This window comes from Macrotis lagotis, chromosome X, assembly GCF_037893015.1.
Source record: "Macrotis lagotis isolate mMagLag1 chromosome X, bilby.v1.9.chrom.fasta, whole genome shotgun sequence".
Taxonomy (NCBI): Eukaryota; Metazoa; Chordata; class Mammalia; order Peramelemorphia; family Peramelidae; genus Macrotis; species Macrotis lagotis.
The window spans coordinates 190,628,595-190,642,547 of NC_133666.1; the positions used below are offsets into that span (position 1 = coordinate 190,628,595).

The following is a 13,953-nucleotide window of genomic DNA, read 5'->3' on the forward strand; positions in this document are numbered from 1 at the left end:
ATCATACATGATGATTATAACAATATGTTATTGAGGTGGTAGATTCCAAATGTGGTGTCTATCCATCAACATGTACACGATCATTACTGATGTGAACATAACACTACAAAGAATACTAGTAACTCCAAAAATATTATTGACTAAAGAAACAATTCCATTGTGGTGTAGTAGATAAAAAGTTGGCTTCAGATTTAGGAAGATGGGTTTAATTCCCATCTCTAACAGACAGGGCTATGACCCTGGGCAAATTACTTAATCACTCCCAGCCCCTAAGTCATTCTCTAAGACTTCTAACTTAAAGACGACCAGGTCCTGTGATTTCATCTATAGAAGGAGTTCTTGGGAAGAGGATCTTACCAGTACTAGAGAGACAGATAAAATTACAGGTCTGGTTTAAAAAAAAAGTCTGAGAACTGGAGAAATAATATATGATCAATTCTTAATAATCACATTAGTACTCTCCCTGTCCCAAGATCTTGTATGTATTTGTACTCATTCTCTTTATATTTACTCTATATTTATTTAAGTACTTGCCTGTCCCATTAGAAATAAGCTCCTCATTTCAAATGTTATATTTTTATCACTAAGTCCTAGCTTGGTGTTGGCACATAGAAGGCAGCTAAATACTGCTGCCTGATTGATGCTAATGGAGAAAAGTAGTGATTCAAGTAATCCAAAATGGTAGATGATTAAAAAACCCCCAATGAATTTAGCTTAGTTTGGGTGAATATTATTTTAAAACTTATATTTGAATATAAAGTATGTCCAATACTCTGAAAATTTCCAGTGTTTCACATAAAGTAATAAATCAAAATGATGGGCTTATATTGGATGATCCCCTAAGATAACACCTAGTTCTAATGTTTATGGGTTTTGAGACTCTTACATCATCATAAAGACGAATTAAAGAGAAGATGTCAAGTTTCTCAAATTTCACATATCCCTTCCTTTTATAACTCTCCTTCCATCTCCTATAAGGCATATTGGAAATCAATGGAATATAGTGGAAAAATTGCTGACCTTGAAGACAGGAAGATATGAATTCAATTGCTATCTCTGCCATTTACTACTCAGACAAGTATTTACCTCTTTGAGGCTTGACTTTCATATCTGTTAAAATGGGGCTAACAATTTCTACAGGAAATTCTTCCTGGAATTACTGTGAGGCTCAAATAAGACAATTTCTCTAAAGAAAAAAGGCAATATATCTATTTCTTTGGAAATTCTTAAATAGACATATATGTTAGTATTGTTATCACTACTTTAGGCCGATGCAAAGCAAAAAAAAAACAAGTCTAACCATATCTTTTCCTCTACATATATAGCCTTACTTGATGTTTTTTTCCAAAGGAGGTAAATATGTTCCCCATTACAGGGAGATGATGGATTTAGGGTAGAGATTGAGACATACACATTCTGACATATATATGTATTTTTGAGGAACTTCATTTTACATATTTGCTGTAGGAAATTTGTTTTTTTCACCTTTTTTACAAAAGGGTAAGAGATGGGAAGGAGAGAAAATAGTTTGCTAATTTTTTTCTACTAGTGCAAATATGAAATATTGCAATTTCAGATGATTATTATTACTTTTACTTATCTATTTTTTACAAGAAACTTCTCATGAAGGAGAAACCTGTAAATATTTGTAATGCAAAAATAAAATATGCCAATAAAACTTCAAAAACAAAAAAGGAGGTAAACTCAACTTTTAATTCTCTCTAGACACCAAAAAACTATAGCATGTAGTTAAGAATAATAAATAATTATCTTAACAAGAGTTATTTTAAGCAAAATAAATACCAAAAGCATTATTTAACAGAACAAATAATCACAAGGAAACTGAAATCTATATTTTTTTAGGATGACTAATATATACAAAAGGCAAGATTTGTGGTTTATAAGAAACTAAAGACAAGATTTGTATCTCATAAGAAATAAGGGGGCTAAATGGACGTGAATGATCCTGAAGAACCAGTAAAATAAATTCAATAAACATTCATTTAAGAATCAATCATGGGGCAGCTAGGTGGCAGAGTGGATAGAGCACCAGCCCTGGAGTCAGGAGTACTTGGGTTCGGATCCGGTCTCCCAGTCTCAGACACTAATTACCTAGTTGTGTGGCCTTGGGCAAGCCACTTAACCCCATTTGCCTTGCAAAATCCTAAACACACACACACACACACACACACACACACACACACACACACACACACACACACAATCAATCATTTTCCAGGTACTCAAAACAGGTACTAGAGATATAAAAACTGAACAAGCAGTTATTTCTCAAGGAAATTACATTCTATTTGTTTAGTATCTTATGCTGAACAGCTGAAGCTTTAAAAAAAATTTTGCAGGTTAAATGAATTTACTTGTTTACTGTTGTGTTTTAGAAGGCAAGAACTAGGTCATCATACTCTGCAGTCTCCTGTTGAACCTGTAAAAGCCATCAGGAAGGGGGGCAATTGATTTGTGGAGCAGGAAAGGAGAAGCAGCTATCACCACTAACATTGGTAAAGGAACCCATCTCTCTGAGGTTTCCCTTCTCCACTGAATAAAAGCTGAGCTAGCTTTAAACTAGTTATTTCTAAATTGAGCTATTTCCATACTAGCCCCAGACTGCAGAGTTTGCTGCTCTGTCAAGAAAGAGGAGGAGATTCAGGGAAGACCTTTGCAGTACAAAACAAAGTTGCCAAGAATTCCAGAGTTAGTTTTTCCTGTGCATCTGTGTTCCTTTTTAAAAAAAAAATATGTCGGGGCGGCTAGATGGCGCAGTGGATAGAGCACCGGCCCTGGAGTCAGGAGTACCTGAGTTCAAATCCAGACTCAGACACTTAATAATTACCTAGCTGTGTGGCCTTGGGCAAGCCACTTAACCCCATGTGCCTTGCAAAATCCTAAAAAAAAAAAAAAAGTCCCTGGGAAGACTACTAGGGATTAAGTTGTTCATAAGCTGTTGAAGGGCTTTACATACTGATTACATCAATAGAAGAAGACAATGATTACCTTATGTCATAACATTAAGGACAAATATATCACTAAAACTCCTTTCTGATAAATGACAAAAGAATAAGAAAAGGCAATTTTCAAAAGAAGAAATTCAAGTTATCAACAATTATATGACCCAAATCACCAAATGAATGCAAATTAAAGCAATTGTGAGGTTCCACCTCGGAGTGGGAAAACTGACAACAAATGAAAATGACAAATGTTAGAGGGGTTGTGGGAAAATAAGGCATACTAATGCACTGATGATGTAGGTTTGCATTGGTCCATTTATAAGTAAAACAATTTGGAATTATGTCGAAAAAGTTACTAAACTATATATACTCACTGACCCAACATATTTCTATGCCCCAAAGAGACCAAAGAGGAAAAGAAACCTTAGGCTAAAAAAAAAGTGCATGCGCACATACATACACACACATGCACACACACACACACACACACACACGCATGTGTGCACTCTTTTGTGCAGTGGCAAAATACTAGAAACCAAGAAGATATCTATCTATTGTGAAATGGGTAAAGTAAGACATATGAATATAACAAAAAAAATTTTGTTAAAAGATAGAATGGATACTCGCAGAGAAAACTGGGAAGACATATAAACTAAGGTAGAGTGAAGCAAGTATGCCAGAACAATTTATACAATAACAGCATTGTAAAGAAAAATAATTTTAAAAAATTTAAGAACTCTGATTAATGAAATAACAATTATAGAGAACTATTAATGAAGTATGCTGTTCACCTCCTATCAAAGAGATTAGGCACTCAAGGTGGAGAATGAGACATACATTTTTGGACAGGGTCGATCCAAGATTGTGCTTTGCTTTGCTTTACTTTACTGTAAATCTGTTAGAAGGATTTTCTTTTTTCTTTTTGAAAACATATGTTCAATTGGAGTAGAAGAAAGAAAAATGTTTTTTAAAATAATAATAATCATTATTATTATTACAGAATCAAAACAAAAAACTCTTTCCAAGTCCCTCTTTACTCTTTTAGGTGTAACTGTGACAGAGTTCACAGAAACCTTTTACTTAGATTGTGGTACCTTGACAATGCCTGCTATATGTGATCATATATAATTAGTGTTAAGGTATAAAATAACTTTTTAAGGACTTTTAAGGATTTCCCAAACCTATTACCTTTTGGCCTGAAAGCCTAGCAAATTAGTATATAATGAGGCAAATGAATGAACACAAGTTTCTCTTACTGTCTCTGTGGACTTCGGGTCTGTGAAAATTCTGAATCACTGTCTTTTGAGGATGGAGAGACTTTGTAAGTATAAAATACATCTTCTGTTTCTGTAAGGTATGTTGTTTCACTCGCAAGATTATCTGCGGATGAATGTCGTGGTTTTCTAATTTCATGACGTAACCTAGGACTTCGCCTAAAGGAAAAGGGGTGAGAATTAGTTACATCAAATTCAATTTGAAGTATTTTTAAAATATAAATGATGCTATTTTATAAACTAACTTATTAGGATTAGAGGCTCACCATGCCATTAGGTAGGAACACCATTATGTTAGGCAAAACAATGATATATGGAGCAGCTGGTTTCACAAGAATAATGTTGAAGAAGGAACAAAAGCGGGAAGAAGAAAGAGAAGAGGAGACAAAGAAGTGGAGCAAAGAAAGGAGAAGAGAGAGGTAAAAAGAAGGGGGGAAGAAAAGAGAGAAGTCAAAGTGACAGAGCTGCAAGGAACCTAAGATATCCTCATATTATATATAAGGATATGGAGGTCCAAAGGGTCACACTAATAAAAAGCAGAATTGACAGCTGAACCCAGGTATTGACTCCACATTACATTCATTGCTCTTTCCACTATTCCACTATATCACATTGGAGAGAGAGAGAGAGAGAGAGAGAGAGAGAGAGAGAGAGAGAGAGAGAGAGAGAGAGAGAGAGAGAGAGAGAGAGAAATGGAGGAGAAGGAAGGGGATAAGGAGTAAAAAGATAAAATAGAAGGTAACAGAGGAGAAGAGGAAGATGAAAGGAAGGGACCCAGGATGGAGAGGAAAGATGTGGTGAAAATGATATCCTTGTGATCTTGTGTGGGATTACATATTTATTGCCTTTTTATGTGAAATGACAATCAGTGGTTGAGCAGAAAGACTACACAGGAATGTCAAAATTCTGACATCAATCAGAAAGATTCCTGAATAGCTTGAAATGAGCCTGAGATGGCAACCTGGACTAATAAACTTCATCTAGAGTATCCAACTAGGCCAATCCAAAATTAGGATGGATAGCCTGGGGGAAAAGAAGCCCATCCCCTTAGATCCCATTTTTTTCCCAAGGGCTTGAGAAAATGCTAATGAAGCATGATACTTTGAAAAGCTTGCCAGTTACCCAACTGGTGTTGAAAATAATATTTTAGATACACTGTCTTTTTTTTTTTTTGCAAGGCAAATGCCCAAGGCCACACATCTAGGTAATTATTAAGTGTCTGAGACTGGATTTGAACCCAGGTACTCCTGACTCTAGGGCCGGTACTTTATCCACTGCACCACCTAGCCACCCCAGATACAATGTTGATTAAATTCCAGGTAACTCATGGAACAGAAAACCAAAGAAGTGTATTATAATTATTGTGTCTGTTTTTAATCACAAATATGAAAATGATTCTAGGTTCTCATCAATGTATGCATTTGTAAGTTTTATCTTTGACCTACCATGAGTTCATTATAGGGGATCCATCCAAAGGTTGTGGGCTTTCTTCTATTTCTCCTGACAACATGTGGATATGAGTGGAGCACAAAGGTTATTCACTGGTTATCCCTTATTGTCACCATATAACCAGACCATCTTTATTAAATATGTATTTTTATTGATTTTTTATTCTAGTTCTTCTTTGTAACTCCTTGTCATGTTACACTCTGTTCACAGTCACCATATGCCTCTCTTGATGCATTTTTGGTGAAATTAATTTTTAATATCCTTGAAGCAGGTATAGAATATTTTCAGAAAAATTTTATATGGGTGGAAAAGAAAGCATACAGGTAGGTAAAAGGTGATGTGGACTTAGTTGCTTTTTTTATTTTGGTATTAATAAGTTCCCTCAAAAAAGTGAAGGACTTAGAGCCTGCCATGATAGTGGAAAAGACCATTGCTAAGGCTAAAAGGAAAAGAGAGAAATCCTTGAGAAAACTCAGTAGAGTTTTAGTTCCTAGAGTGCTATTTAGCCACAATTTCCCCCTTGTATGGTCAACTTGTGAAGTTCTATCTGTTACTAAAAGGGACCCAAGCCCAAGCAAGGGTCCACTTGGTCCCATCCTGTTCAGGATTAAAAGGTGCCTTATATTCATACAAGTTTAAGAATTTAATAATTTTTCTATACGCAAAGAAAAAATCCAATAAAATATATATGAAAAAAATACAGTCCAAGATTTTTTATGGCTTTGAGACTTTCCCTTCCTTCAAATATTTTAAGAATCAAAACCTCCAGACCCTTAAAACTATGTCACTCCTAGAATTGATTTCCTCTAGGGACACCTGGTATAATCTAGCTGCTTTTCCATCTTTTATCTCAGAAATGCTATTCATTTCTCCTCTGTGAGCCCATCTGGGATTGAGATGTTAGAAGTCAAATACAGTGATTGTTTTGAAGGTTGTTTAAAAAAAAAGTTTGCTACTAAAATCTTTGCACATCTTTCCTATATTTCTTCACATTGATATCTTTGGGATGACTTTGCTTAGTTGGGTCAATTACCAAACTTTTTAAAAACTAGTTCTACTTCCCACTGCTTCTCTCTATTTAAGAGGCAATATATTCACTGGCTTCCATCATCCTCCAAAATTTTCTATAAACAAGTTTATAACCTAAACCAGTGTTAGAATTCATTAACATTTCTCTCTGGTATATAAAGTCAAATATTTACTGATAAAGGCATTTTGAGGTATCTTTTGGTCTCTTTGGTATGGTAACTGATTAATATTCAGTTAGAAAGATTTTTATGAAATTATTGTAGACTGTATGTTCTTTCTTCCACCCACATTCTATTTTTCACCATCAGTAACTTAGTTAAATAGGTCAGGGAAGAATAATGTTAATAAAATGCGCTACCTTTTTTCATTTTTGTTTTCTTTCTTTAAGCTCTATACTAATTTTGATCTTTCCTCTAATAAGGTGATGGCTTGACTATAAACAGACAACTGATTCAGTAGTGACTACCACATCAGCTACAGTCATTTCCTGTCTGTTAAAATATAATCAATTTCAACTTTGTGATGTTATTCAGTGCTGTTCATATCCTGTGTCCACTTAGTCTTTTCTCATAAAAAGTATTCATGATACACAAATGTGAGACTTCTATAGTCTCTTAAGTCTTTAACTTCTCATTTCTTTTTCTTGATCCAGATTTTCCAAGATTTCTTGTCATCTTTACTTAATTTCAATTTCCTTTAAAATAACCAAGTTATTAAAATAAAAGTTGATGTAATCTGTTAAGAGTTTTACTAATTTCTTTATTCACTTTCTCTATCTCTCCATCCTCTGAGGCAAATGCTTGGCTATAATTTGCAATTATTTTCATGGTTATTCTTTTGGAATCACTTCAGAATACTGCAAAATGAGCTAATCATACATCCCATGAAATAATTCCTATTCCCTTTAAGGTGAATGATTAAAATGCTACCTTGACAAGTCCACTGGCTTGCCAAGAAGAACCTATGGGTTCTACTGTATACTGCAACTTCCTTCTGGTTTTGTTTACAACAAGGTCAAGATTAACACTCATTAAGTAAAATGTCTGGACAAAGATCTACTATCTAGAGGAGAAATAACTAAATTTAGAGATGGTCTAAAAATGGTGATTCTCAGAGCCCTGGGCTCTCTCCTCTCTTCCCCCCTTTGCTGCCATGACCACAAAAGTTGAAGGAGAATATACAGGACTAACTCTATCCTCCAATTTTGTATTTTTCTTTCTTTCATGGACTACCAAGGCCAAATAATTCATTACCAGATAGTCAGTCTATTGGTTTCTGTATTTCAAGAATCTGGAATTTAAAAAAGTATAATCAGTCTTTTTGCAGGGCCATATATGAAAGTCTTTCTGGCATGGTAAACCTGCTAGAGCTTGTAGTCTGCTAATATACCCTTCCAGACCTCATCACTCTAAGCCAAAACCAGCCCTCAGAATCACACTTCCTGGAAAAATATCTGCTCACATAATAAAAAGCTAGAATAGAGAGGCAGTGTAGAATGGTAGCTAGAATCTGGAAGATATGGGCCACACCTTCCCTCTCAAATAAACCAATTGGAAGAGCAAAGACAAGTAATTTAATCAGTGCCCCAAGGCAACCCTCAAAGAAGATGAGTCAAATAGCCTGTCTTTACTGGTGGAGGGAGTGACCATACAGGGAGTACTCTACACAGATCAAACCATTAAAAAAAAAAAACTTAGTTGAGGTTATTCAATGGCATTCACATGAGTAGAGTATACTGTATGATCTTTTCAACCTCTACTTTGGTTGCTTAGTGCCTTTTTAAATTACTTGTTCTGAATAGTTGATTTGCCCTGTATGTGACTTCCAGAAGAGAATTAGTACTCTACTTACTAATTTTACTTTTTCTAAGCTTTAAGGTGTAAACTTCCAACTAGTTATTAGATATCTGGCTTTGGTAAACAAGTCTGCTTTATTCCATCACTTCATGGCTTGCTAGATTGTCAATCACAATTCCTTTAAGGGAGGATTATTAAAATTATTTATTGGCTGAAATAATATTTTTTTAATTTAACTCTACCTCCTTGAATTTCCACCTGCCCCCTCAACCCTCCCACCCTCACCTAATTAATCATCACTATGTATTTTCTTGTATATTTGGTCACCCTTCTCCGGGACATGTTTTGGTTCTGTTGTTGTTGTTATCATCTTTTAATTACAGAATTCAATCATCTCAGAAGAACTAAAATTATGAACAATCTGAAGGGTGATGGAAAGGTTTTGGTGGGTACAAGCAGGCTTGAAGCATGTTACCCATGATGACTGGCGTGCAAAAAGTAAAGGAAAAGATATGAATGATGGGAAAAGGAGGTGGGCTGGTCATATAGCAAGAACGATGGATGGCCTGAATGACACACTGGTACCCTTAGGGTATTATTACTCACAGTTATATAGCGCTTTAAGGTTTTCTCACAACAACCCTGTGTGGTAGGGAAAACAAAAACAGAAGAAGAGGAAGGCCTCTAGTAATTGGATAACTCTTCTACTGATGATTTATGGGAAAATGTGGATGAGAAGTAGACAAGATGAGAGGGGACAAAGGTACTGAAGTCTATGTATTTCAGGTATAGATGGATCATGAGTGATAATTTTTTTAAACAGGATAATATTTTTCATTTCATTTCCTCTTTTTAGAGTATCCCATCTTTCTATTGTTCAGCAACATTTAGAATTGATGTCTGTAGGCAATTATTTACAAAAGCTCACTGATAATTTTCTTGGGCTCTATAGAACAGTTCCAAGCTCATTATTCTAGGAATATTGCCTTATCTCCCTAAATCCATGACCACCACTGAAAGACATATATTTTACACTAATGTCAATATTTTAAATATTTAAGACACAACTATTTTATGCATTTACTGAAAAGAAATCAAAATGTGACTGCTAGTGGGTTAAAGTTCAGTCCTTTTCTTTAGATGAGATTGCATTTTACATTTTGAAAAGAGATGAATGTTCACTTATGAATGGTAAGGTGAGAGAAATGACTTACCAGTTGGGAGTAATTGGAGGAGATCGAGAAGGAAGACTTTTGGTTTCTAAATGCTCTACTGATAAAGATCTCCTCTTGGTTGGGTTCCATACCATCCCACCTATCACTTTCTTGCAATACTGGTTGTTTAAAGACCTAAAAGACATAAGCATTTTGATTTTCATATGAAGGCACAGAATGTACATTAGTAGTATCTATGAAAGTTTACATGTGCTGCCAATGGAGGGCTGCCTTATCACCACCACTTAAGACGGGCAGATTTTCCTCACAAAAACATCTCTGGGTTCTGATTTTTTCATACTCTATTTCTCCAGCAATTCCACACAGGTGATTCAAATTTTTTTCAATCAGGGTTTATTATAATATAAAGCAATTTGAGATTGTGAACAGTTATAGCTCATAAATTCCATCTGAGTCAGTATAGTTTTGGCACAGCTTTAGATTCAAGGGAAAGGTATCCATTACTATTTTCATGAATTCTTTCATTCATGCCTTTTATGAGGCTCCTGATATGATAGTTCTGTGTACCAGTCAAGTCTGAATTTCACTTCAGTGTCAAGTCAAGCTGCCACTGTTAAACCCTTTAAGTTATTGGGGGGGGGGGGAAGAAACAAAGAAAAACAAGGTCTCTGTATAAAACCCTAGTTTATCTTTGTGGGGTTTCTGATTCTGTTTTCTCCTTCCTTCTGGTCACAATTCCAATATTCTGACCTAAAATTTAAAAAACAAAAACAAAATCATATTCTTAGTCTAACCCTCATTCTTGGGTCCTTCTCAAGATATTGTTCAAATAATTCCTAGTACTCTATATTAGCATTTCCTAAATTTCTTCGCCTCTATTAGTAATTCCAAGAGGACTAATGGGTTCTGGCCCGCACTTGCTTGTTTCTCTCTCTCTCTCTCTCTCTCTCTCTCTCTCTCCATTGGTCCATTTAAGAAGGGTCTCCCCCACCCCAAGTCAGCCTTATACTCAGGACTTCTACCATGGCTCCTTCCTCCCACTGGAAAGCTGGATATCTTCCTCCCTCTTCCATGTCTACCATTCCCCCCTTAATTTTACCTTAGAATGTAAACTCCTTGAAGGCAAGGATTGATTTTATTATTCTTACTTGCAATTTGAGATTAGTACAATACTGTTTATTTGATCCAGTCATGGTTTTCATGGCAAAGATATTTGGGATGACTTGCTATTTCCTTCTCCAGATGTTTTTTTTTTTTTAAAACAGATGAGAACACTTCTCACAAAAATAAAATCAGATTTAAATAACTGGGCAAACAACTATTCATGGATAGGTCGAGCTAATATAATAAAAATGACAATTCTACCAAAACCAAGCTACTTGTTTAGTGCCCTACCAATCAAAATTCCAAAAAATTACTTTAATGAGTTAGAAAAAGTTGTAAGTAAATTCATATGGAGAAATAAAAAGTCAAGAATTTCCAGGGAATCAATAAAAAAGTATAAAAGAAGGTGGCTTAGCCTTTCCAGACTAAAATTATATTATAAAGCATCAGTCATCAAAATTGTCCGGTATTGGCTAAGAAATAGAGTGATGGATCAGTGGAATAGACTAGGTGCAACAGCAGGAAACGATTATAGTAATCTGCTGTTTGATAAACCTAAAGAGTCCAGCTATTGGGATAAAAATTCTCTCTTCGATAAAAACTGTTGGGAAAATTGGAAGTTAGTATGGAAGAAAACTGGATTAACCCAACATCTCACACCCTATACCAAGAGAAGATTCAAGTGGATACAGGATTTAGATATAAAAAACAATATTATAAGCAAACTAAAAGATCAAGGAGCAATTTACCTGTCAGATCTATGGAAAGGGAAGCAGTTTATGACCAAGGAAGAGATGGAGAACATCATTAAAAACAAACTAGATAATTTTATTTACATTAAATTAAAAAAAGCTTTTGCACAAACAAAACCACTGTAACCAAGATTAAAAGAGATGTAGTAAATTGGGAAACAAATTTAATAATTAGTATTTCTGACAAAGAACTCATTTCTAAAACAGAGAACTGAGTCAAATTTTCCAAATAACAAGTCATTCCCCAATTGACAAATGGTCAAAGGATATGCAAAGGCAATTTACAGATGAAGAAATCAAAGTGATCCATAATCATTTGAAAAACTGCTCTAAATAACTACTTATTAGAGAAATGAAAATTTAAGCATCTCTGAAGTACCACCTCACCCCTTCCCATGCAGGGAAGCATGGAAGGATTTTCATGAACTGATGCTGAGAGAGATGGGCAAAACCAGAAAAACATCGTATACCCTAACAGCAACATGGGAGTGATGATCAAAATTGAAGGACTTGCTCATTCCATCAGTGCAACAATCAGGGACAATTTTGGGCTATCTGTGATGGAGAATAGAATTATGGAGTTTGAACAAAGACCAAAGACTATTACCGTCAATTTAGGGGAAAAACCCCATTATCTTATTACATAGTTTTGCGATCTCTTATACTTTATTTTTCTTCCTTAAGGCTATTTCTCTCTCATCACATTCAATTTAGATCAATGCATACCATGGAAATAATGTAAAGACTAACAGACTGCCTTTTGTAGGGGATAGGGGGAGGGAAGCAAGAATAGGGGAAACACTGTAAAACTCAAAATAAATAAAATCTTTCTAAAAAAAACAGATGAGAAACTGAGGCAAACAGCATTAAGTGACCTAGTAAGTGTCTGAATCCGAATTTTAATTCAAGAGGATGAGACTTCATGATTTCAAGCCACCTACCTAGTACTTTAAAAAGATTTATTAATTACTATTGCTTCCTCAAACAATGTAATAGAAAGGCCTCTATCTCAAGCAGTGAGAACAAGGCAGGATGATATTGATGAGAGTAGTACAGTTGTATGATGATTGTTAAAGTCCTACTCTAGTAGAGGTAAATTCAGTGCCCTTAAAGAAATAGTTATGTAGGGATCTCAGTAAAGTCTTCCTCAGCCATGTGGCCAAGCTTAAACAATCAGAAAGTCAATAAATATTTGTCTTTTTGTCACATGACTGTCCTAGGGGATCATGTTATTGAAGCAATCTAAATCTCAGTTTCTTCACCTGTAAGATGAGGTTAATAACAAACCACTTACTTCACAGAGTGTTAAAAATGCTTTGCAAATTATAAAATTTCCTTTGAGGATAATAGCTAGTATTTATATATAAGTTTAAGGTTTGCCAAAGCACTTTTATAAATATTTTATTATATATTAAATATTATATAAAATTAACTTATAAAATTCTTAAATGTTACAAATATTTCTTCATTTTATCCTCACAACTACCCTGGGAGTTAGATATTATTATTATTTTTATTATTACTGTCCCCACATTATAGATGAGAATACTGAGGCAGACAAAGGTTAAGTGACTTAATCAGAATTATTGCACAATAAATATCTGAGTTAGGTTTTGAACTTAGGATTTCTTGACTCCACATCTACCACTCTATTTACAATCTAAATAGTTAAGATCTGCATAATGTTGTGCATATGTTATCTCATTCAATTCTTATAATTGCCCTATGAGAGAAGTGATTTTATGAATGTGAGTTACTATTAACTAAGTGAACAAAGGAAGATGAACTCATCTCACATAATGCCAATGCTACAGCATCACCTTTGGTGATTAGAAAATTTCATTATCATGGTACTTTTCCACATGCCACTTGTTTCCCCAGAACTAAAAGATTACAAGTAAAAGGGAAGACAAAGACATCTTTGGTTCTACCATCATTTTAACTTTCCATTAAGGATTATTTCCTAATGAGAGATGAGCCTTAGGATAGAGAAGCTATTATATTGCTGAGAAATTGTAGTGCTCTCACTGTGGAAGTAAGGTTAGCATCTTCCGGTACTTATTACTATCTCCAGCTGTACCACCAACTTCACTGATGGTCAGGGTGTTTTATTCAGAATATAACATGTTACTACAAAAGAAACTGAATTAGAAAAGTGATCATCAACACAGTCACTATATGGTAATTTTCATCTCAGAGTAGCATTAAAGATATACCTTATAATATTCTTTGGTTATGGAGTTTTGTTAAGAAAAGTTATAGAAAATCAGGACCTGATTTCATAGATACTTCTGACAGTAATTCTGTAGGCAATAAATTGAAGTATCCCCCATAAATATCCTAGCATACACTACTGGATGATACAAATGACTGATTCCATACCTTTACAATTTTAGTAAAAAACAAATAAT

The 13,953-nt window shown here is 34.7% G+C and overlaps 1 protein-coding gene across 10 annotated transcripts in view; it reads right to left on the reverse strand.

Annotated features, from left to right (window-relative positions):
* The window catches only part of PTPN3 (protein tyrosine phosphatase non-receptor type 3), a 291,839-nt gene that overhangs the window by 70,552 nt on the left and 207,334 nt on the right, over nucleotides 1–13,953 (reverse strand). For all 10 annotated transcript variants that reach the window (XM_074208223.1, XM_074208222.1, XM_074208224.1 and 7 more), the window contains 2 exons: nucleotides 9,726–9,860; nucleotides 4,220–4,396 (listed from right to left, as the gene is read on the reverse strand). In XM_074208223.1, the coding sequence (XP_074064324.1) occupies nucleotides 4,220–4,396; nucleotides 9,726–9,860 (312 nt within the window). The remainder of the gene's footprint in view (nucleotides 1–4,219; nucleotides 4,397–9,725; nucleotides 9,861–13,953) is intronic.